The 25919-nt window shown below is 41.5% G+C and overlaps 1 protein-coding gene across 1 annotated transcript; it reads right to left on the minus strand.

The window, feature by feature from the left end:
* Positions 1-8585: 8585 nt before the first annotated feature.
* Positions 8586-25867, minus strand: LOC136173648 (5-hydroxytryptamine receptor 3C-like). Its single transcript, XM_065943408.1, has 10 exons — positions 25794-25867; positions 13651-13797; positions 12136-12302; positions 11720-11764; positions 11144-11253; positions 10721-10890; positions 10380-10537; positions 9354-9558; positions 8945-9148; positions 8586-8815 (listed from the first exon to the last, which is right to left on the minus strand). Exons 2-10 carry the CDS (start codon positions 13715-13717, stop codon positions 8586-8588), a joined length of 1356 nt encoding a protein of 451 aa, XP_065799480.1. The 5' UTR covers positions 13718-13797; positions 25794-25867.
* Between the last annotated feature and the right edge of the window lie 52 nt (positions 25868-25919).

Below are 25919 nucleotides of genomic sequence, written 5' to 3' on the forward strand. Positions count from 1 at the left end.
TCAGTTGTACAGCATAGTAATTCAATATTTTGACAGATTATACTCCATTTAAACATTATAAAATATTGACTATATTCCCTGTGCTGTGCAGTATATCCTTGTTGCTTATTTATTTTATACATGATAGTTTGTACTTCTGAACCCCCTACTCCTATCTGGCCCCTCCCCACTTTCCTCTCCCCACTGGCAACTACTAGTGTGTTTTCCACATCTGTGAGTCTGTTTCTGTTTTGTTACATTCATTTTTTTATTTTTTAGGTTTCACATGTAAACAATAACATGCAGTATTTGTCTTTGTCTATCTGATGTGTTTCACTAAATATAATGCCCTCTAGGTCCATTCATGTTGTTGCATATGGCATAATTTCATTCTTTTTTTTAGCTGAGTAGTATTCCATTACATATATTATTATATGGTATATTATATAGTATTATAGTAGTATTCCATCATATATCTATACCTATCTCACATCTTCTTTATTCATTCCTCTGTTGATGCACATTTACATTACTTTATGTCTTAGCTATTGTAAGTAACATTGCAGTGAACATTGGGGCTCATGAATAATTTCAAATTAATGTTTTCATTTTCTTCAGATATATACCTGGGAGTGGAATTTCTGGATCGTATGGTGGTACTATTCTTAATTTTTTGATGAATCTCCATACTGTCTTCCATAGTGTCTGCACCAATTTACATTCCCACAACAATGTAGGAGGGTTCTCTTTTCTCCACATCCTCACCAACATTCATTATTTGTAGACTTTTTGGTGATAGCCATTCTGATAGTGTGAGGTGATATTTCACTGTGGTTTTGATTTGCGTTTCTCTGATGATTAATGATAAAGGTTTAATATCCTAAATATTTAAACAACACATACAGTTCAGTTCAGTTACTCAGCTGTGTCTTTGCAACCCCCTGGACTGCAGCACATCAGGCCTCCCTGCCCATCACCAACTCCCTGAGTTTACTCAAACTCCTGTCCATTGAGTTGGTGATGCCATCCAACCATCTCATCCTCTGTTGTCCCCTTCTCCGCCTGCCTTCAATCTTTCCCAGCATCAGGGTCTTTTCCAGTAAGTCAGCTCTTTGCATCAGGTGGCCAAAGGATTGGAGTTTCAGCTTCAGCATCAGTCCTTCCAATGAATATTCAGGACTGATTTCCTTTAGAATGGACTGGTTGGATCTCCTTGCAGTCCAAGGGACTCTCAAGAGTCTTCTCCAACACCATAGTTCAAAAGCATCAATTCTTCAGCACTTAGCTTTCTTTATAGTCCAACTCTCACACTCATATGTGACCACTGGAAAAACCATAGCTTTGACTAGATGGACCTTTGTTGACAAAGTAATGTGTTTTAATGTGCTGTCTAGATTGGTCATAACTTTCCTTCCAAGGAGCAAGCATCTTTTAATTTCATGGCTGTAGTCACCATCTGCAGTGGTTTTTGGAGCCCCCCAAAATAAAGTCTGCCACAGTTTCCACTGTTTCTCCATCTATTTGCCATGAAGTGATGGGACCAGATGCTATGGTCTTAGTTTTCTGAATGCTGAGCTTTAAGGCAACTTTTTCACGCTCCTCTTTCACTTTCATCAACAGGCTCTTTCGTTCTTCTTCACTTTCTGCCATAAGGGTGGTGTCATCTGCATATCTGAGGTTATTGATATTTCACCTGGCAGTCTTGATTTCAGCTTGTGCTTCATCCAGCCCAGCATTTCTCATGATGTACTCTGCATATAAGTTAAATAAGCAGGGTGACGATATACAGCCTTGATGTACTCCTTTCCCAATTTGGAACCAGTCTGTTGTTCCATGTCCAGTTCTAACTGTTGCTTCCTGACCTGCATACAGATTTCTCAAGAGGCAGGTCAGGTGGTCTGGTATTCCCATCTTGTGAAGAATTTTCCACAGTTTGTTGTGATCCACACAGTCAAAGGCTTTGGCATAGTCAGTAAAGCAGAAGTAGATGTTTTTCTGGAACTCTCCTGCTTTTTTGATGATCCAGTGGGTGTTGGCAGTTTGATCTCTGGTAACTTTTCTAAAACCAACTTGAACATCTGGAAGTTCATGGTTCACATATTGTTGAAGCCTGACTTGGAGAATTTTGAGCATTACTTTGTTAGCCTGTGAGATGAATGCAATTGTGTGGTAGTTTGAGCATTCTTTGGTATTGCCTTTTGTTAGGAACTGGAATGAAAACTGGCCTTTTCCAGTCCTGTGGCCACTGCTGAATTTTCCAAATTTGCTGGCATAATGAATGCAGCACTTTCACAGCATCATCTTTTAGGATTTGAAATAGCTCAACTGGAATTCTGTCACCTCCACTAGCTTTGTTCGTAGTGATGCTTTCTAAGACCCGCTTGACTTCACATTCCAGGAAGTCTGGCTCTAGGTGAATGATCACACCATCATGATTATCTGGGTCGTGAAGATCTTTTTGTATAGTTCTTCTGTGTATTCTTGGCACCTCTTCTTAATATCGCCTGCTTCGGTTGGGTTCATACCATTTCTGTCCTTTATTGAGCCCATCTTTGCATGAAATGTTCCTTTGGTATCTCTAATTTTCTTGAAAATATCTCTATAGTCTTTCCAATTCTATTGTTTTCCTCTATTTCTTTGCACTGATCACTGAGGAAGGCTTTCTTATCTCTCCTTGCTATTCTTTGGAACTCAGAATTCAAATGGGTATATCAACTCATACAACTCAATAAAAAAAAAAAAAAAAAAAAAAAAACCCAAACAACCTGATTTAAAAATGGACAGAAGACCTGAATAGACATTTTTCCAAGGAAGATATACAGATGGCTAATAGGCATGAAAAGATATTCAATAAATGTGAGTTAACTATCTGGCCTGTCAGTGCCCAATGATTGGGGACAGAGACATAGGCACCTTTGGCAGATGTAAGAAAGGTGTTTGGGATCCTCATGGGAGTCCTGAGGCTATATCAGAGAAGTTACCTACTATTCCCATGATGTGGCTGAGGAGGGGGCCTCCACCTTGGGTGCAGTTTGGTGGAGCTGGGGGTTGGCAGAACACCCAAGGAGAAGGAAATCGCAGCAGTCTGCAGCAGGTAGGCTCCAACGGGCTGGAGCCAGGGCCTGGCCTTTTATTTCTGACTGCCCCCTCTAAGTTTCTAATGATAGCCACACTCAGAATGGCCTAGCTGGAGCTACCATTTATTGAGTTTGTGCTATGTGCCCTATAATGTGTTATGTACTTTACTTAGTGTTCATATCCTCACAACTGCTTTGAGAGTTTAGCACTATTGCTCCCAATTTTACAGATTAAAAAACTGAAATACAGAGAGGTAAAAAAGTCTAAATCTTGCTCAGTGTCCATCTAAGTGAAAATCAGTGGAATCCAGATTCACACCCAGATCAGTCTTGTTCCATTGTTCTTTCCTTATTCTTTTCGTTACTCCATAGCTGGGAAGTCTCATAGACTAGATTATTAGGCCCCTTGGTTTTCACATATGAAATCACTTGGCCTAGACAATGTTTGGCTCCAAAGGCAAACAGTAGGGACAGGAGCTGTCGTTTTGCAAGTCATATACCAACACCTTTGTTAGTCATTCAGTCATGTCCAACTCTTTGTGACACCATGGACTATAGCTCACCAGGCTCCTCTGTCCATGGAATTCTCCAGGCAAAAATACTGGAGTGACTAGCCATTTCCTTCTCCAGGGTATCTTCCCAACCCAGGGAATGAACCTGGGTCTCCTACATTACAGGCAGATTCTTTACTGTCTGTGCCACCAGGGAAGCCCTACCAGCATCTTTAACCTTAGCATATTCTAAGGGGGATCATGCTGCATGGCCCTCTGATGGCCCCATTCATCTGGGACCCTGAGAGACCAGATTTGGGATTATAACTATAACCTGGAAAGAGCAGAATTATCTGGTAGGAGGGGGAGTGTGGGCCATAGTTTTGCAGCCCGGATGGATGGTAATCACATATAGAGGCCATTGGCCAGGACTAAGGATCCAGGAGTATGGAGGCAAAACATCCAAACTGCAGGGTGAGTCACTAGCTGAAGTCAGGTTGGCTATGATGCCTGGAATAGAAAAAGGGAGGGTTCTGGGACTCCTCAGAGGCAACTGGGAAAAGAGCCCAGGAAGACTACTCACCTGTGGCTGCCACTTTACCGGCCTGAACTCTCTTGAAATGTGATAACCCATATTTATCACTTCATATTTCTCCACTTCATTTTTCTCATCTGAAAAATGCGGGAGTTGTGCTTGAAAGTCTACAATTCTTTTTGTCTAATGTCTCCTACCTTGAAGTTGATTTTGCACTCTAGGTGTCAGTCTGCAGGATGAAAGGATGCTCTCTAGTATCACATTAGACTTTATAGCTTCTATAAGCCTATACATGCTTTTTTTAAATCCATATTTTAAAAATAATTTAATCTGTTATTGGCTCAATTTCACAAATGAAGACATTTAAACTTGGAATACTAAGCCACTTGTGCACATAATGAAATCAGATTAGAACCCTGGGCTGCCAGATTCCAAAGTCTCTATGCTATATTATCTTTTTCCCTACTATATAGAAGAGCCGGTGCCAATGAATGATCAAATAAGAGAGTTTATCAAAGGGAGAATCACAAATTGGAGAGGAGGGAAAGGATAGGCTTGAAATGAAGTATGTGACTTCATATCCTAGAATGGGTCTTCAGGAAGAAGAGAGAGAGACAAAGACAGTAATGAGATAATACACTTGAATATTGGGTTAATATGGAACCAAAAAAATGTGGGAAACATGGTGAAATACTGCTTATAATGGTTTAGAGAAAAAGAAAGTGAAAAAAAATATGTGCATGACCCACAAGGTAGCAGATGTGTGGACAGGTGAGGAGTTGTTGGCAGAAATAGGCCTTCAAATGCAAGGTGACCCAGGCAGGATCAGTTGTCTGTCAGCAGGTTTTCCTATAGAGGTCATAAACTATCTTTCAAAGCCTTTCAGAGTTGCCCATAACAAGAGAAAAGTCATTAACCCAAAGTGTGCTTATCATATGATTCTGTTATTGATGGTACAGAGAAACAGCTACCACATTTGTTAATGTTCTGGGAGCTCTGTGATCTCAGAGGTTCTGTCTGATTATCCATTGTGTGTTAAGATCATGTGTTCAGATTTTGATTTTGAAAAAAATAAAATCACTATAATTACATCATACCTTCTCTTACTGAAAGGAGATATAACATCTTAATCCATATGTCAAAAAAGATAAAATGCATATTTTCTATTCAAATGGGACATAAAGTTATGTAAGGGAAAAATTGTGAAGAAAATAAGTAGAGGAATATGTACCATGAAGATAGGTGGAAAAAACAAAATGATACAAGTGGATCTGATGTAATTTCTGAATCTCTTGAAATCTGGGTAAGTGAGCTACTCTACAAAGCCAAGTATGAGTCTCTAGGTGAGGGCACTCTCTCAGGATAGGGCACAAGAGTGGAACATCCCAAAGTATCTGGTAATAGACATCAGCAGCAAAAAGCTAAATCTGTAGAGAATACAAAGGGAAGAGGGATTGCTCAGATCAGATTTGGGGAAATGTGTGCTCCAGAAAGTAGCAGAGGAAGTACAGATAGTTAACATAGATGTTATGTGGGTGGGGGAGGGAGGGGTAAGGAGTCGAAAAGACAGAGGGAGGGAGTAAAAGGAAATTGAAAAGCAAGTTTTTCTTAGGGACCCTTATCAGGGACTTCCTCTTCCTGGTTTTTAAAAATACTTATTTTATTCATTATTTATTTGGCTGCACCGGGTCTTCATTGAGGCACGTGGGATCTTTCAGTTGCATCATGTGAGTTCTTAGTCACTGGATCACAGGGAAGCCCCGCTCTTCCTATTTTAATTCTCCTACAGTGTTAGCTGATGAAGACTTTCAGTTGGTTGAAGTCTCAACACGAGACTCTTAGAGAACCTGTCTAGTTTCATCAGTCTGGAGGGCTGTGTGGCAGAGGCTCAATCCCAGGTCTCTAGCTAGCTGCCTCTGTTCACACTGCAGCTCTGTCACCTGCCTAGCCATGGGAACTTGGGAGATAGTGGCCATTACTGCACTTCTCTGTACTTCGTCTTCTCATTTATCTTATCTCATTTATTTGAATATATAAAATGGGGATAGTAATACAAAACTAGGTTTTAGTTTTAAAACCTAAAGAGTTTTGAAAACCAAATTATTTTTTATAAATCATTTGGTGGCAAAAGCTGACCTGAACTGATGTGGGGCTGTCCTTAATTTCATTTTTGCTACCAACTGTGAATAGTCATAAATTTCACTGCAGAAATATTGTGTTTGACTAGAGCTACTCCATACCTGACTTGGGGTGTTTGTTAGTAATTTATATAGTACATGCATAATTGTTACCTTTTAAAAGTCTGAAAAATTTCACACATGGCTCCAAGATATTTGTGGATCTATAGTTCCTACTTCACAGGTTTACTGTAAGGATTAAATGTGCTTCTTCATATAAAGCACCTAGAAAAAGTGCCTGTCACAAATTAATCTCAGTAACTGTTGGCTGTTATTACTATACTGTATACTTTTTAAAGCCCCACTTTGTTGAAAGCTGTGAGTTGAGAAACTGCCAAAATAATAACAGCCAAGCAAATTTATTTAGATGAATGTCAGGGCTCCTGATTTAAGCTTAGCTAGATCTTCCACATGCCTGGAGGGCTGGTAATGGTGAAGGGAGTGTTTGACAAGGTTCTAGAAACTGAAGAGTAAGGAAATGGTAGAGAAGGGGCCAAAATCTATTACAAGGAATTAAAATATGAACTAACCTCCTAAAACCAGTTATCCTGGATTTAAGCTTCTGCAATTAATAATGTGCCAGAACCAGGCAGCCCCTGAAAAAGACCTTCATGAAATTAAACAAAGAAACAAACAAACAAGGCAGAGAAAATTAAAAGCAGAGTTAAGAGACACAAATTTAACTGAAAGACCAGGAGTCTGAATGAAAGGAGCCATTCAGGGTATAGCAGGGTGTTTCTGCCTGCATACGCCCTGATTCCCATGAATTTCAACCTGAGTTCCAGCAGAAGGGGACTGCAGGGAAAGAGCATTTTATAGCTGCTCCTGGTGACTCAGTATCCAGTTGGGAACATCTGAACTGTGGATTCAGCCTTTCAGTGGCCTAGGCTCCAGAGGGCAGAAGCTCGTGCAGCGTACACTGGGGTAGGACCTTAGGCCCAAACCACCAGTAGTATTTCTGGTGGACACTGGCAGTTTTTGCCACCCTTTGGGCATCTACGGTGACCAAAGGAAGCCACAAGAGGCTTCCTGTTTGAGGAAGAGCAGTGGAGAGGAAGAATCAGGGAAATATAGTTTAGTGAACAATATTGTGACTCTCTTTTTTTCCCAGCCTATGACCTGGGAAATTTAGGGTTCAGATAGAAGGCAGTAGAATAAACTAAAGAAAAGAAATGCCTGCTAAAAATGAAAGATTGTGTTCAAGTTGTAATTAAGTTGCTCCCAAATCTGTGCTTTTCTGAACCTGCTGTTCAGCAAATCATACCACAGCTCTGGAGTACAGCGATACAGTGGGGTCTCCACTTCCCCTAAGAAACTATTGGAGGGGACTTCCCAGGTGATCCAGTGGCTGAGACTCTGCACTCCCTGGTCAGGGAACTAGATCCCACATACCATAACTAAGAGTTTGCATGCTGTAACTAAAAGGCCTGCCGCAGGCAAATAATAATGTTTCCAAAAAAAAAAAAAAAAAAAGCTATTGGAAATAATGGGCCAAGACACAAAGACTTTCAAAATGATAAGGCAAGTGCTTGGAAGGGAAATTTTCCAGTTCATTTGAGGTCATTTGTGTTACTCCCAAATAAAGCAGATGCCATTTTCAGATGTGCTCTCCTTGGCCCAGTGTTCTTTTCTTAGCATGATTAAGGACAGATCAACTCTAATTGCAATACCGGCGGTTAGCAGAATTTGGGATTATGTTAACACTCTTAGTCCTTAATGATGAATGAGTCATATGTCAGGCTGTGACAAAAGGCTTCGCTCTTTAAACAAGGGCTGCCTGGTTCTGGCACATTATTAATTGCAGAAGCTTAAATCCAGGATAACTGGTTTTAGGAGGTTAGTTCATATTTTAATTCCTTGTAATAGATTTTGGCCCCTTCTCTACCATTTCCTTGCTTTCATATGTTATCTAATAGAGTTGGGGGGAAAAAGATCCTTCTTTAGTAGTGAGAAGTTTCTACAAGAAGTCTCTCAACCTCACGGTTTTCAAACTATAATATAATGCAGAGAAGAGCCAACACTTTCTGCAAATGGGGTTTATTGGAGGAAATTCGATCAACGAAGTATTCTAAGAACTTGAATCCTAAGGAGCCAGAAAGGCAGGACTCACCGGAGGGCTGAGGGTAGCTGATGGCATGCCAGAGCAAGGACTTGACTTGGGAGAGCTTAGGAAACCATCCAGATCTGGTCTGAAACTGCAGAGGAACTGGGATGAAAACAAGGTGGTTGCCAGAGCTGTAAGGTGGGATTTGGGCAGGGATGAGAGCCTGGCTGGTTTCAGGGGGTGAGAGAAGCTCTGGCCTGGAACTTGCAGGTAGGTATCTGCCTAGGTGTTCCAGAGGATAATGACTGTGACAACGGAGGTGGCCATGAAGAGCAGGTAGAGACGGAAAAGCAGGGTGTCCATCATGTGGCTTAACCACACCCACAGGTGGACCAAGTGCTGCTTCTGAGCTTTGTCTTCCTGCTGGTTCCTTGCTGACGCAGGGCACCCATTTAGCTCTGTCTCTCTGGGACCTGGCACCTTCCCCACCAACTCCATGGACTCCTTCACACCTGTGGAGAGACAGACTCAGCTGTGGGCCACAAAGGTCAGCTGGGGAGTTATGTGGGGAGGGAAGGAGGTGGGAGCAGGGAAGCAGAGGTGATAGAAGAGGAAGCCTGGGCAGTGCTGACTTCCCTCACCAGGCAGGTGAGTAAGGTCCACATTTCCCTTCCAAGGCACAGCGGGGCAGCATGTCCTTGGACTGGTGCAGTGTAGAAGCAGGGAGTGGAGCCAACAAGGCATGGGTGGGGGCTGGGTGGTGGCCAGGTGCAGCAGGAAGGAGATGAAGATGGTCTCCAGCAGGCTGAGCACCATCAGGGACAGACACAGGGCAAAGTAGACACCTGGAGGGAAGTTGAGCCTGCTTGAGGGCCAGAGGCACCAGCCAGGACTTCTTTTTTTCTCTTTTCCCAGAAAAGAGGCCCTTTGCCACTGAAGAGGCCCTTTACCACTGAAGAGGCCTTTTCACTCTGACCTGTTTCGTTGGTCTGTTCCCCCATGCCATGCCCCACCCTACTTTTCTTCTCCTAAAGGTGGGAGGGGCCATACTTATGAGGGAGGTGCTACTGGAGGGGAGTAAGTCATTCATCATGAGCAGGAAGACGTTGTAGCCCAACAAGAGTGTCATCTTGAATGAGGCACGGTTCTTGCTTTCTGCTGGCAGGTAGAAGCTGAGGGCATCGATGGTGACCAGAAAGCTGCTGGGCACCAGGAGGTTTATGACGTAGAGGGTGGGCCTGCGCCTGATGGCCACCTGGTGGGAGGGGGAGAGGGAGGCAATTGAGGAGAAGGCTGGGAGGCTGCCAATCCAGGTAAGAGCAAGAATTTAGATTTGTCCCAGGGCAAACTTTCTAGTAAGGAAGCATTACCTCAAGTCTCTTTCTCTGTCCTCCCTCTCCAGTAAAGTCATCTTAATCACCAGTGTCTTTCCGTGGTTTAATTCTACCATGCTGCTTACCATTGAAACATATTTCATTCCTTCTTGGCCCATGTGTCAATTTTCTCTACCTAATTTTTTAATTCCTACCAATGTGCTCTCAGCAGAATTGAGGGACCAAATTCTTAGGTATTGTGTGCATTGTATTTCTGCTTGCTTTAGTCATCAAGGTATAATCTCTAGTGCCTTTGCTGGTGGACGTTTAAAACCAGTGGGAGAGAAAGCAAGACAGAGCAGTCATTTTGGGATCACCAGGATTTGGAATCATAATATCCCTAAGACAGCGTTTCATAACTTTTCCACCACCTCTTTTTAAAAATAGATATAAAAATTCCTGTCCTCCCAAAAGTTCTGATAGCCCTGGCAGCTGGTGAGGGAGTGGGGGACATGGAGTGGAGGTTCATGCTCACTGTAAATCACTGCTGTGGGAGCTTTGTTCCTTCCTCAGGGAGGATCCATTCAATCAACATTTCCTGAGTGCCAGGTACCGTTTTAGGTACGGAAGATTTTTCAGTGAAAAGAGTGATAGCAACCTCTGCCTCCATGGAGCATGTTTTCTTGTGGAAGGGCTTATATTCTGGTGGAGGACATGAGCTATACATCTAGAAGAAGATCGCACCCAGGGCCCTTGAACTCACAAAGAAGACGATTTGGTCATAGTCATTGGTGCCCACAGTCATCTTCGTCATTTGATGGATACCCTGAAGTACCCACTCCCCCTTGTTCCAAACGATGTTCTGTGATGTTTCCAAAATATCCCGCACATCCTGCTCCATGCCCAGGACCATCTTTTCCACTGCAAAGGAGACCCAGGCAATTCATCACCCCCTAAGCCTCCTAACCCCTTTGCCCAGACTGTTGGATTCCTTACCACTTAGCTTCCACACCCCTTCCAGTGAGATTCACTCACTGTTCCAAGCTTTCTGTCCTCTTCTTCTCAAACCCTTTCTTTCTCTTTCAGCATGTGATTCTCACTCACCTGTGTAGACGAAGGACCTGAAGGTGAGGGTGCAGTTCTGTTCATCGAAGGGGAAATAGAAGATGTCCAGGTTGCAGATGCTGGTTACCCGCATTGGCTTACTGTATTTGATGTGACCATTACTGTTGACATAAGCCATGAGACCTGGCGGGGTCTGATCTGTATCCATGCTGAGTGTGAAAAGGACAGAGAGGTAAAAGCTGTGGGCTTCGCATCAGACCTGGCCCTCATCCTCTCCCAGGTTGCCCATTTCTGTGCTCCAGCCCCACTCACCTGACCTCCCCCTTCTACCTATGTCTGTGTTCTGGGGGTTTCAGATGCCACTCCTTTCTGGTTGAATCTGTGCTTGGCCCCCATTGGTGACATCATGATCTTCCCTGGAAATATGGTCTCCTCCTTGCTCTTTTCAGCCCTGACACTCACAGCTCCTCAATGAAGATATCTGGAAGCCACAGGTTCTCAGTTGCCATGCCCAGCTTCCTGATGCCCCCACATTCCTCTGGGTTCCAGGTGATGAACGGATTGTACCAGATCTGGAGAACACCATGGTATGGGACAAACAGGGGATGGGAACTGGTTTTAGTTTTTCTCTGTCTCTTGCACTTTACATTCCTTTCTTAACTCATTTCTTTGCTCTCCCACTGCCCCTCTGATGACAACTGTCACACTGTCACTGACAAACTTGTACTGCTTTCACTTCTCCCTTAGTGCTCTCTGGGGAGACCTTGAGCTTGACTTTGGATTCCCTGGGATGGAGCCACTAAAATATTGGCTTCTGTGATCTTGGTTTATGCCACTTGCTTCCTGAGCCCTGTCTCTGCCCTCCTTTAAACTGGCAGAATAAATCAGAAAGTTTTATATTTTCATTATTGGTCTGGCTCTGTTTCACTTTTTTAATTTGTGGATATTCTCAGCTTTATCCATTTTAATCCTCAAAGTTGGACCTCACAGTAGAAAAAGGGAGGTACCATAGCAAAGGGGAAACTGAGTCTCTCATACCATATTTAGCCACAGGAATGATGTCATCAATTGAAGTTGTGCATCCTGGAAAAACAGTTTTCATCCGAGATCATTAACTTTATGAAGTGAAATCCAGTGACACCACCCACCTCTTAATCATTTCCAAGGCAGTTCTGTGTGGCAATTATGATTTTTAATCATAAACCACTAAAAAATGTAGGTCATATAATCCAGGGTACATGAGAAATGCAAGTGAAAACACCAGTATGAGAATAGTCCATTGGGATTATGTTTCTTGTGGTGTATCCCCCCAAAGGGAGAGCTTTTATCTGCATTATATCATTGTAGCATTCTCTGTCATGCCTCCCTATCCCATAGAGCTCTTAACTTACAAAATCCAGTCAGTGCACCCACTGCTCGTCACTAGACCATTACAGAGGTGGGTCAGGACTTACTACTTCCAGGATGGCAGACAGAGTGAAGGAGATGTTAACACGAATGGGGATGCTGACATTGGTGGCTGGACGGAAGGCCTTTCTGGCAAACGCTGCTTGGAAGGCAGCAGGATCCACCCCATGCTGGTCAAAGCCTGAGCAATTGATGGTGAATGTATCTCCTCTCCCTGGAGAGAGCACAGACTGTGAGAAGAGTGCCAGGGCTGGGGTTTGGGGAATGTCACTGCACAAAGAGACAACAGGGGTTATGGAAGAAGCAGGTAGACTCCTACTGCTTGGACCAGACAGTGTGGGCTAGGCTGGACTGGTAGGCAAATGGTGGAAGTTGATAAGGTGAGCTGAGTCAGAGCCCCATTCTCAATCCCATTCTCTCTCTCTCTCCATGCAAAACTTGTCTACATGTGTATGCAAACTCAGCCCTGAGCACCACTTTTTACTGTCCTGCTATGTTCTTAACAATCTCACCACAAACCTCTGTCCTTGAGCCATTTGTGTGAATGTCACTGACAAATTTTGCAATCACAGTTCTCCTCCTCACTATATGAACAGGGCATAGATGGTCATGAATTAATAGTGAGGAAAATAATCAGGTGGGTAATGAGAAATCCATCCTTGGGACCTTAAGGAAGGAACTCAGTTTTCAATTTAATGGTTATATGTCTTTGTGTTGTGCTATGATTGTTCTCTTCTAAAACTTAGGACTCATCACCACTGAGACTATCTTATAAACAGTTCCTTGATACACCTCTTATACCGAACCCTTTTCTAAACATACTTTGTGGGGCAGGAGCAGAGAATGTATGTGGTAGCATCTCCTAGTGGAGTCTGTTTTTGTCTCTCTCTAATTTTGTGCTATACCTCATTGCTTAATCTCAATAATGAACAAGAAATTACTCTAAGACTGGGAAGTTGTACTGAAAAGTCACAACAGAACTTTTTATCTACCTCAATTCCCTTGGCATCTTTCCTTTTCATTTGCTTAAGAGAAATAAGGCTTCCCCAGTGGCTCAGCAGTAAAGAATCTACCTGCCAATGCAGGAGATCTGGGCACTTAGGTCTGATCCCTGGGTCGGGAAGATCCCCTGGAGAAGTGAATGGCAACCCACTCCAGTATTCCTGCCTAGAGAATCCCACAGACGGAGAAACCTGGTGGGCTACAGCCCGTGGGGTCACAAAAGAGCTGAACACAACTGAGGGGCTAAACAACAACAGCAAAGAGAAATAAGAGAGAATTTTCTTCTTTCAACAACAGTTGATACCCAGAAACCGTGGGGGTAGATTATATGCCTGAAAAGAGAATGACATGGAGAAAGGAAAGAGGAGGGAAGTGGAGAAATAACCTAAGGGAAGAGTTAGGACCCTAGAAAGTGCTATACCAAACTGTCAGTGTCATGAATTTCCATTTTTTCCAAAATGAACACCCATTTGTTATCTAGAAATAAAAAGAATTAGCCTGGTTTCTCTGTTCCCCAGACTTTATATGGATGCTGTGCTCTTGTTCTTGTCCCATCTTACCTTGAAGCAGCAGGTAGAGGATGAGGCAGAGGAGGAATCCTTCCCCATGGAGCCAACCTTGTTCCATCTTCCTCTCCTTGGATCTTCTCTGGGGACTTAGTGATGATGTTGATCTTTAAAGACCATAGGCCACACCTCATGCCCTAGCTTTGAATAATTCAGGTGTCAGGTGTCAATAGCCATCTCTCTAACAAACACCCCCCTCCCCCACCTTGCCCAGTGACAACAGAATCTCATAGAGGACTACCCTACCCAGTACCCTAACTAGACCTGAACCTGGTCTCCAAAAGTCATCTGACAAACCAGTTTGGAGAGGAGGAAGAAAAAATATTTGGTCAGTGGAGCAGTGCTAATGGCCTCCTCATACTTTAGAATCCCTCTGGCATATAGGGCACCATAGGAAAGGCACAGAATGCCTGCTGTTTCCTTCAAGTAGCACATACACTTGTTTTAACCCTGCTGTCATCGTTGCAAAAAAAACGGCGGGGGGCATCTTCTTTTTTATAATCAACTTCAGACTCAGAGGTTTTATATATGACTTCTGTACTGGCAAGTCTTAACTTTTGACTTTTTGAGTGTGTCAAAAGCAGTTTGTACTGGAGGAGGAGTGGGTGGAGGGGAGATGGCAGGGTTTTCAGCAGAAGTTGATTTGTAAGGTCATGACCAATCTATCTGCAAATTCATGTTGCTTTTGGCCCCGCTGGGGTTTTTAGGAAATTTGTTAGTTGTCAACATTTTAAAAATTGGGAGATTTCATGTAAAAACTGTGATTCTGGCTTCATTTGAAAAATAAGATCAAGCAATACTGGGCTCACATTTTTACTTTATACAATGCTTTCTGCCAGAGTTGCGAAGTGGTTAACCCTTTGGATGAAGAATATTCTCTCTAGATCATCACTGTGTCTGTCACCAACTAGTGTCTTATTCCTGACCAGCTCCCCTCACTTATGTTACCTGCTTGGCCTCAATAGGTGTTCAAGTTTGCCTTTGAGTGTTAGGATTAATTTTCTGGTTTGATTCTTAAAGAGCCTTAGGAAGTAATTTCAAAATACCATGCCAAGCCAAGGTGATCACAGTCTTGTCAGATTGCTAAGTCACTTCAGTCGTGTCCGACTCTGTGTGACCCCATCCCTGGGATTCTCCAGGCAAGAACATTGGAGTGGGTTGCCATTTCCTTCTCCAATGCATAAAAGTGAAAAGTGACAGTGAAGTCGCTCAGTCATGTCTGACTCTTCGAAATCCCATGGACTGCAGCCTACCAGGCTCCTCTGTCCATGGGATTTTCCAGGCAAGAGTACTGGAGTGGGGTGCCATTGCCTTCTCCGCTTGTCAGATTAAGAATGCGCAAATATTTGGTTCCTGGTGGAAGCCAGACATATGGGTACATGGACCAAAGTCATCAGTGGTTTCACCTGTTTTATTCTAGAGTAATTTCTGCTAGGGAAGGCTCTAGGGAGTGTCTTCAGCAGCTAGGAGAACCAAGGGAGACATTGCTCGGGAAGAAACTTTTCAGGCTAGTTAGTGTGAGATAGTAAGAAAGGTCTAAGACCAAATACTATTAGAATCATGTCACCCTCCTGTCTACGGTTGAGAGGATAAAACCTGTCATGCAGGAGTTTTATGTGGCTGGAGATAATATGTGTACACTGCCTGTCCCATCCTAACCAGCTAATGAATTGGAGCAGCAATAAACAGTGAAAGTGGCAGTAAGAGCAGTTGTTATTATTATCCTCAACGTCTTAAGATTATTCAGGTTGCTTCAGCCTGCATGGAATTTTCTGGACTTAAAATGTCTGAGTTGACTGAATCAACCCCAGTTCCCATGAGCAGAAGAGTGTTTCCTCTCAGCTTCACTCAGCTGCATGCTGACAAGGACAATCCCTCCGTTCTCCTCAGCGTCACGCTTCATCTTTTGAGACTTCTTTCCCCTTTAGGAAGTTTATTTACTTGTTTTTTCTTTTTTTAAAAAGATGACTTTGGACCATCATTTCTCAAAGCATTTTCTGCAGAACTCTAGTTCTATGGGGTGTTCAATGCTTTTCTGAAAAATTATTTTTTATTGTTCAAATAACTCTGAATTAAACAAGGAGAATCAGGTCTTATTACTGTAGGATTTCTCAGAGTATTTAACTAAAATGTTAACGTGACTTGAAAATATCATGTATATGATTTCCCACATGTAGTTAACTTTTGGAAATTTCTTTTTCTCAGACTATCTTCAGGACTAGTACTCCATGAATATTTTTGGGAAACACTGCTTTAGGTAAATAGAGTAAATCTAGAAGAAAGAAAACTTGAAAAAAATTTGTCTTAGACTTCCTGAAAATAGAATGTAGAATGCTGCAGCATAGGTAAAAATCAAGAAATTAAAAAAACAAATGAGGTAAGTGGTTTTTTTTTTTTTTGGATAAGTATTTTAAACCTGAAGTTTGATTAGAACCATGAGAACCCATAAACAAATAGAAGATAAAAGAAGTATCAATTTCAAGCTGTTTCTGAATCCCTGAGCAATATAAACTTTGACTGCCTCAAGGAGGAATTTCATTTTCTTTCTTTTTCTTCAGATCAATGGCCTACCAGCCGGAAGCCATGTGTCATCCACCTAGATCTAATTTTAGGATGAGAATTTAAAAACATGCTTTGGTATTGTTACCTCTCAAATATACTCAGAAAAAAGCATTTTAGGAGCTGAAGGGCTGTGTTGGTTTTTCTCATTGGTTGTCTTGCAATCAATAATGTGTATAATTTATGCTTTAGGAGTACATATTTTCCCTTGTGGAATTCAATAAGTGAATTATTTTGAATGAAAAATAAACACAGCCTGCATCAGTTTAAAATTTTCCTGACATTCATGCCAGAAAGGTTATTACCAAGGTAGACCAAAGTTATTTATCACTTCGTCTGATCAAAAGCCCATATTTATAAAACATCACACCTGAGAAGCTTTTTGGAATGACTAGGAGTGACCATTCTTCCAGTCTGCCTAGGCCGGTCTTAGTAAGAAAGCTCCATTGTAGCTTTACTATTGGTTCTGGCTTCTCTGGCTTAGTGGGACCCTGTTGCCTCTCATTTGTGACCTAACGGGTTTCCAGTCCAATACTTCATGATGTAGGAGAATCCCTCATGCATATATTATGGTTAGAGATGTTAGATATACTGAATCCTTTTATTGACTTGAGTAAATAATCCTTACTTGTCATTCTGGGAGGAGTAAAATTCTAAGACCTGTAAAATCCTAAACTGTGATGTTGGTTATTTTAACTGTAGATTTATGTGGATGTTCTGGGTGGTGGCAACAGCTAGAGTAAAGACATGGAAGCTACAATGTTGACAGGACCTCAGATTTGAATAGAAGAGTGACGGGAAATGAAGCTGTGGTATTATGTGGCGTCAGATCACAGAAGGTCTAGTATACCAAGCTAAAGTTGGGTAAAATTCCATAGCCCAGGACTTCCCAAACTTGAATAAGGTTCAAATCTCTTTTAAGGGAAATAATTCTCTTAAACCCCTGATATTGACTTCAATTATTTATATTGTAATATTACTTAATATGTATGTTCATAAAACCATGTATAATGTCCTTATGCTCATAGTTCTTATACCACTATAAAATTAAAATAAATTTATAAATTACTACATACAAGACTACAGAATCAACACAACACTAATTTAATGAGGTAGGTAATATTGTTTTATTAATATTGGATAATTTCTATCATTTTTTCCCTCTTAATAATAAAGAGCTAGTTTTTAGAATACCTGTCTGTTATTTTGTTGAGCCAGTTTGATAATTCATCTCAGTATAGTAGTTCTTAAACCTTTTTTTTTAAAAGTAATCATTCATTTCATTCTAACTACTCCCCCTAATTGGGAAGTTATTACTGCAAAGGTGGGAAGTGTGTAATTCTTTCCTACATAAAGTGAATATGTGAGTTATCATAACATGCCTATACTGCTATATACTGTGTGAACACTCAGCTTCTCCCACGCAGTTCTCTATTAAAAATTCTGTGAAACCTTTGTCTGTAAAACATGTTATGATGTCATTTGGCTTTCATTCAGTATTGTTTACATTTTAAATCCTCTTCTCTTCTTTCCTAATTTGCCTGAGACCATTAAAGGCACATTAGTCTGTTGTACTGTATTGTCTCCATGATCATGATGTTAAATAAAAGATTCTGTTTATTAACTAATCTTTAAATATATTTATATTTGACTGCACCAGGTCTTATGTTAGTTGCAGGATGCAGCATCCTTGATCTTTGTTGTGGCATGTGGGATCTTTAGTTGTGACATGTAGGATCTAGTTCCCTGACCAAGGATTGAACCTGGGCTCCCTGCATTGGGAGTTCAGAGTCTTAGCCACTGGACCACCAGGGAAGTCCTAACTAATTTTTTTTAAATCTTACTCCATGAAAATTGCAAAATTGATCTGCAAATGAGAAATTTTGTTTTATAATTGGCAGAAGAATTCAACACGAGTGCCACAGCAGCTGTGAGGTGATCACTCTTGACATTAGCTCTCGACAAGCTAGCTAGAGGAGAGTGTCGCGGGATTGCTGCCATAGAGCATTCTGTGTCACTGAATGGCACTACCATCCATCAAGTTCTGCAACCAGAAACCGAGGTGTTACCCATGACACCTCTTTTTCTCATCCTACTGTATCTAATCCATCAAAAAGGTTTGTCAATTTTACCTCTTAAATTTTTCTCAAGAGTCTGTCCACTTCTCTCCATCTTTTCCACCACAATTCTAGTCCAAACCACCGTCCTGGATGAGAACAGCCACTCCTAGTTAGAAACTTATCTTCCATTCTAAGCTATCTCTAATTCTTCCTCCAGTTTGCTGGCCTCAGAGACATTTTCAAAATGTAAATTTGATTTCTCAACCCTTAACCTATTCACTTTTTAAAACCTTGCAATGGTTGGCTTCTGCTGTTACTCTAAAGACCTTTAGCATGGTCTACCTCTGGAGACCTTCCCTTCCTTCTCCCACCACCTGGCCTTTGTTAAAATTCCCTCTGCTTGGAGTGCTGTCTTCTCTGCCCCCTTCCATCATCTTCACTACTAGCTCCTACTACTTCACTAATAGCTCCCACTATCCTTCAGATGTAACATGAACCTTTCTTTTCCAGTACACAGCACAGTTACAGTTTAAATTTGGATTGATGTTTATCCGGGACTCTAAACCAATGAGGTCAGGAAGCTTGTCTATTTTGCTTCCATTGTATTTCCATCAAATATTGAATAAATAAGTAGACTGGGTACATTACATAATATAAATATATTTAAAGATGCATACAACTCTGCATTGCAACATAGATTCTCTAGCCCCTTGCATGAAGGTTGGAGAGTATCATTCCCTGAAACACTTCAAAACACAAATACACTTTGAGGAGGGGATGCTTTGCAATTAATACCATGTAAATAAGTTACGTTTTTGGCCCAGACTATCCTTGGACAAGCCGAGGTAGTTGGTACCTTAGTGTATTGAGGCTTTGATCCAGGGTTGAATAGTATTCATCTATGTGTTTTTTTTTTTAAACCTACGTAAACAAACCAACATATTAAAGTATTTCAGGGAGATTTTTTGAAGTTTTTTATTTTATATGAAGGTATCAGCTATGCACCTTTTGGGTACTACAATGTTTTAAGCAGGGTCAGAAGTATGAGTATGCCTTGGAGAGGTGGTTTGAGGTGTGTTGAGAAAAAAGTTTTCTTCTCTCACTGGATGGCCAGAGGTGCTTAAAGAATTCTCAATAGATATATGTTTATACATCTATAACTTTATCTATATTTATATATCTATACATATACAAACCCTCAATATTTTTCTGATAAACTGCATGTATCCTTATCGAGAGGAGAAATGATTTTTTCTATGATATTAAAACTTTTTATTATGACATACTTTACAGATTACCAAAAAGTACAGCAAATGACTTTTGCTGTACCTGTGTACCCACTGTGAAGCTTTGTTAAATTTTAACATTTATAAATCGTTTTTTAAAGTTGATACATAGTTGATTTACAATGTTGTGTTAGTTTCTGGTGTACAGCAAAGTGATTCAACCATATTTTATATATATATATTTACAAATATATATGTGTTCTTTTTCAGATTCCTTTCTATTATAGGTTATTATAAAATATTGAATATAGTTGCCTGGGCTTCCCTGGTGGCTCAGGGATAAGGAAGGAATCTTGGCTAGTAAGATTGGTTGGTAAGGAATCTGCCTGCAAGGCAGGAGACCCATTCAATCCCTGCACTGGGAAGATTCCCTGAAGAAGGGAATGGCTACCCACTCCAGTATTCTTGTCTGGAGAATCCATGAACTGAGGAACCTGGCGGGCTACAGTCCATAGAGTCACAAAGAGTCAGACATGACTGAAGTGATTGAGCAAGCAGTACTCATTGTTGCCTGTGCTATACAATAGGTCCTTATTGCTTACCTGTTTTATATATATTAATTTGTATCTGTTAATCTCAAACTCCTAATTGTTTAGGAGTTAATCCTTCCCCCAACCTTTCCCCTTTGGTAATCATAAATTTGTTTTCTATGTCTGTGAGGCTGATTCTGTTTTGTAAATAAGTTCATTTGTATCATTTTTTAAGATTCCACATATCAGTGATATCATATGGCATTGGTCTTTCTCTTACTTACTTCACTTAGTATGATAGTCTCTAGGTCCATCCAAGTCATTTCTTGAAGAAATAAAATATTACAGGACAGATGAAGCCCCTTGTATATCTACCCTCTCTGTTCTCTTCCCCCTCCCGCCAACACCAGACGTAATTGTACCTCGAATCTGTTGTTTTTCCTGCTGAAGCCTGGCTTTACATTTTTAAATACACATCTTCATCTATAAACAACATATATTTTTACATGTTTACAAAATTAATAGAAATTAATTAAATTAATTAAGGATGAGATGGTTAGTTAGCATCACTGACTCAATGGACTTGATTTCAAGCAAACTCCAGGAGATGATGGAGGACAGAGGAGCCTGGTGGAGAAGGAAATGGCAACCCACTCCAGTATTCTTGCCTGGAAAAGTCCATGAACAGAGGAGCCTGGCGGGCTGCAGTCCATGGGGTTTACATGACTGAGCATGTGTGCAAGAGGGTGGAGGGAGATGGGTTGGTAGCAATAAAGTGGTAGAACTAAAAAAAAAAAAAAGAAAAACAAAGAGGAGCCTGGTGTGCTGCAGCCCATGGGGTCACAAAGAGTTGGACACAACTTAGCAACTGAACAACACAACAGCGATGAATACAAATGAGGTCATACAATTTGAGTCTTTTTGTAACTTAATTTTGTTTATTCATTTCTGGCTGTGCTGGGTCTTTGTTGCTGCTCGGGCTTTTCTCTAGTTGTGGTGAGCGAGGGCTACTCTCCAGCTGTGGTGCATGGGCTTCTTGTTGCGGTAGCTTCTCCTGCTGTGGAGCACGGGCTCTAGGGTGTGTGAACTTCAGAAGTCCGTGGCAGGTGGGTCAGTACTTGTTGCTCCCGAGCTCTAGAGCACAGGCTCAATAGTTGTGGTACACTGACTTTGTTGCTCCACCTCATGTGGGATCTTCCCAGACCAATAACTGAACCTATGTCTTATGCATTGGCAGGCAGATTGTTTACCACTGAGCCATCAGGGAAACCCTTTGTAACTTATTTTTGCTTAACATTGTTTTTGAGGTCTATACATATTGATAACATTTTAACTATTGTTCTTTAACTGTTGTATAATAGCCTATTGTACAAATATCATAATCTTGTTCTCTTGTTAATGAAATTTAGATTCTTTTCTCTATTACAGAAAATGCACAAGGAACATACCTCCTTGTGCACATGTGTGAGAGACCCTTTAGGGCAGTTTTTCTCAGATGCTAGTATTAAGTCATAATGCCCTAAGGTATTCACTGTGTATAAGGAATTAACTTCTAGGCATTTAGAATGAGTGTGCTGTGCTGTGCATAGTTGCTCAGTTGTGTCCAACTCTTTGTGACCCCATGAACTGTAGCCCACCAGGCTCCTCCGTCCATGGAGATTCTCCAGGTAAGCATACTGGAGTGGGTTGCCATGGCCTCCTCCAGGGGAATCTTCCCAACCCAGGGATCCAACCCAGGTCTCCTACATTGCAAGAGGATTCTTTACCATTTGAGCCACCAGGGAAGCCCAGAATGAGTTTAACGCCCAGAATGAGTTTAACTATGTGTTATCCTTGGGAGAATTGAGAAAATAGTCACTCAAATAATTTTGTGTAAGGTTTGATTCATTTGCAGCAGCTCTGATTGAGAATGGCTACTGTAGAGTGTATATGTAGAAGTAGAATAGCTAGGTTCAGGACAGGCGTATGTGATAGAACATTAGCTTTCACCAACATCTGTTCTTTCCTTCTTCCATTGTGACAGAATTGTAGGTGGCTCCTAGCTGTCTCATTGAGAACTGCATTTTCTGGCTTCCTTCTCAGTTAGATGCAACCTTATGACTAAATTGTTACCAATAGACTGTGAGTGGAAATGTTGCTTCTTGGCTGATGCCTTAAGGCCAAGTCACACCTCCTCCACACTCCATTTTTCCTTCCCTCCACTTGGGTGACTGGTGGTGGCAATTAGAGCAACTTTGGAAGCCACATGTTGAACTTGACAGAGTTCGCCCTGGGTCTCCACCTGAGTGCCAAGACCACAACTACACTACTGATCTGGTATACTCACTCACCTGGGACTTTCATGCCGGAGCAAAATAAACTTCTTGACTACAAGACACTGAATTGTAGGGTTTACTTGGGATCTTTTTCATACTGTTCATGGGGTTCTCAAGGCAACAACACTGAAGTGGTTTGCCATTCCCTTCTCATTTCAGACGCTAGCAAAATAATGCTCAAAATTCCCCAAGCCAGGCTTCAGCAGTACACGAACTGTGAATTTCCAGATGTTCAAGCTGGATTTAGAAAAGGCAGAGGAGCCAGAGATCAAATTTCCAACATTGGTTGGATCATAGAAAAAGCAAGAGAGTTCCAGGAAAACAGCTGCCTCTGCTTTATTGACTATGCCAAAGCCTTTGACTGAGTGGATCACAACAAATTGTGGAAAATTCTTGAAGAGTTGGGAATACCAGACCACCTTACCTCCCTCCTGAGAAATCCGTATGCAGGTCAAGAAGCAATAACTAGAACCGGACATGGAACAACAGACTGGCTCCAAACTGGGGAAGGAGTACATAAGGCTGTACATTGTTACCCTGCTTATTTAACTTATATGCAGAGTATATCACACAAAATGCCGGGCTGGATGAAGCACAAGCTGGAATCAAGATTGCCGGGAGAAATATCAAAAGCCTCAGATATGCAGATGACACCACACTTATGGCAGAAAGCAAAGAAGAACTAAAGAGCCTTTCCATGAAAGTGAAAGAGAAGAGTGAAAAAACTGACTTAAAACTTAGTATTCGAAAAAATAAGATCATGGCATCTGGTCCCATCACTTCATGGCAAACAGATGGGGAAACAATGGAAACAGTGAGAGACTTTATTTTGGGGGGCTCCAAAATCACTGTAGATGGTGACTGCAGCCATGATATTAAAAGATGCTTGCTCCTTGGAAGAAAAGCTATGACCAATCTAGACAGCATATTAAAAAGCAGACATTACTTTACCATTACATAAAGGTCCATCTAGTCAAAGCTATGATTTTTCCAGTAGTCATGTATGGATGTGAGAGTTGGACCACAAGAAAGCTGAGCACTGAAGAACTGATGCTTTTGAACTGTGGCATTGGAGAAGACTCTTGAGAGTCCCTTGGACTGCAAGGAGATCCAACCAGTCCATCCGAAAGGAAATCAGTCCTGAATATTCATTGGAAAGACTGATGCTGAAACTGAAACTCCAATAATTTGGCCACCTGAGGTGAAGAACCGACTCATTGGAAAAGCCCCTGATGCTGGGGAAAGACTGAAGGCAGGAGGAGAAGGGGACAACAGAGGATAAGATGGTTGGATGGCATCACCGACTTGATGGACATAGGTTAGAGCAAGCTCTGGGAGTTGGTGATGGACAGGGAAACCTGGTGTGCTGCAGTCCTGGGGTCGCAAAGAGCCGGACCCAATTAGCGACTGAACTGAACTGACTTGGGGTCTAACAGTACAGTTCATTTCCAACCTATTAATTTGGCCAACTGTAATGTGGTTCTATCAGTCAATACTCTACCAGCAATGTGTGAAGCATCCTGTCTCTCTAGATCCTGAAAACACATTATTGTCAGATTTTTATGTTTCCCTATTAGGTGGGCATAAAATGGTATCTTGTTGCTAAGTTAATTTCCATTTCCCTGATTATTAGTAAGATTGGGTGTCTTTTCCCCTGGGCCCTGGTGTGCTCGAGACCTTGTATGTGCCCCCCAAGGGTGAAGTTTCTGTATTCCCCAGTCCTGTGGAATTCCTGCAATCAAACCCTGATGTTCTTCAAAGCCAGATTCTCTGGGGGTATCCTCCTCCTGTTGTCAGACCCTCTGGCTGGGAAGACTACGGTGGGGCTCAGAGCTCTCACTCCTGTGGCAAAACTTATGTGGTATAATTGTTTTCCAGTTTGTGGGTTGTCCACCCAGGAGGTATGGGATTTTATTTTATTGTGATTTTGTCCCTCCTACCATCTCTTTATGCTTTCTTCTTTGCCTTTGGATATTGGGTATCTTTTTTGGTAGGTTCCAGTGTTTTTTTGTTGATGGTTGTTCAGCAGTTGGTTGTAATTTTGGTGTTTACATAAGACAAGTGAGCTCAAGGCCTTGTACTCCACCATCTTGAGCTTATCTCCCTGGGTCTGTTTTCATATTTGAGTGACTGCTTGAGTTTCCTTTTCCGTGAACTGTCTATTCACATCATTTGCCGATTCTTCTATTCAGTTATTTAGCATTTCTTATTGAGTTGTAGGAATTATTTGTATTAAAAACTTTGTCAGTTATAACTTGTGGTTTATCTTTTTACTTTATGGCATCTGATATAGAAGCTGAAATTTTAATATGATAAAAATTAATCAAACTTTATTTTATTAATTTATTTTTGTATCTTATTTAAGAAGTTCACAAGGATATTTCACATTTTCTTCTAAATGTTTGAAGGTTTTCCCTTTCAGTTGGGACTTTGATCTATGTGGTATGAAGCTATAATCCCTGAGTTCTAAGAAATACAGATAACCAATTGTTACAGCATTATCCGTAGTCTTTTCTTTCTTTCTCTACTGATTTGTAATGTTTTCTTTGTTACAGATCAGGTTTACATGTATGCATGTGTCTATTTCTAGACTGTTTATTGCATTGGTTTATTAATCCATTTTTGGGCAAAACACTGTATTAATTACTTCAGCTTTATTGTACATTGGTGTGCATTTTGTTTGTTTTTTTGCTGTGGTTCAAGTCACTTGTTTGTTTGTTTTTTGCTGTGGTTTAAGTCACTTGGGATCTCAGATCTTAGTTCCCCCACCAGGGATTGAAGTTTCGTTGTGACCTTGTCAGTGAAAGTGGGGCATCCTAACAGCTGGACTGGTGTTTCAATCCCTACATTGGTGTTTCATACTAGCTAAAGGTATAAAGATAGAGGAGTCATTTTACCTTCCATTTAAAAGAAAATCTTTGAAATGGATAATCATAATACCTATACATTGGGTTGACACAGAGATTTAAAAAACAAGTATGTAAAACACAAGATACGAGGTAGGCACTAAACACTAGTTATTTATGTTATGATCATCTTGAAGGTACAGATGAACACAAAGAGAAATAAAGTGATCGATCTATTTGGAAACCTCAGTTTGATTTATAAAAAGAAAGGGATGAATTGGCATGTCGTTTATACAGCTCTTGCTACTCTAAAAACTGTCATCCTGGCGTTTATTTTCCAGAACGTGGGCAGCACAACAACATGTGATGGATAGTGGGATTAAAGTGAGAAAGGTGATAGAGCAGAGTCGTGAGCACGCAGTGGTAAAACGTTAAGGGCCACACAGATAAGATTAGGGGCCGGCTGGTCTCCTATAGGCTACGATGACCTTCACAGTGTTTTCCGGTGCATAAACGGCCAAGCATCGCCGTGACCGCCCTGCCTACAAACACTGGGCAGCCAGCCCATAGAGGGCTCCTGTCAACCCTCCCGACCACTCACTGGAACACAGGGCCTTGGAGAAGATTCCAGACAGGATCGCAGAAGCTCTGGGGAGGATGGTGCAGAGCCTGGAGCGCAATGGAAGGGAGGAGCGGCCTGCACCTCCTCCAGGGCTTCTACAGTGCT

The sequence above is a fragment of the Muntiacus reevesi genome, chromosome 8, assembly GCF_963930625.1.
Source record: "Muntiacus reevesi chromosome 8, mMunRee1.1, whole genome shotgun sequence".
Taxonomy (NCBI): domain Eukaryota; kingdom Metazoa; phylum Chordata; class Mammalia; order Artiodactyla; family Cervidae; genus Muntiacus; species Muntiacus reevesi.

Excerpts from the sequence above, each read along its gene's own strand:
- LOC136173648 (XM_065943408.1), bottom strand. The coding sequence starts at position 13,717 with ATGGAACAAGGTTGGCTCCATGGGGAAGGATTCCTCCTCTGCCTCATC. Across the intron at positions 11,254-11,719 it reads CATTCCTGTGGCTAAATATG|ATCTGGTACAATCCGTTCAT; the intron begins GTATGAGAGACT and ends GGTGTTCTCCAG. Across the intron at positions 10,538-10,720 it reads CAGGTCCTTCGTCTACACAG|TGGAAAAGATGGTCCTGGGC; the intron begins GTGAGTGAGAAT and ends TCTCCTTTGCAG.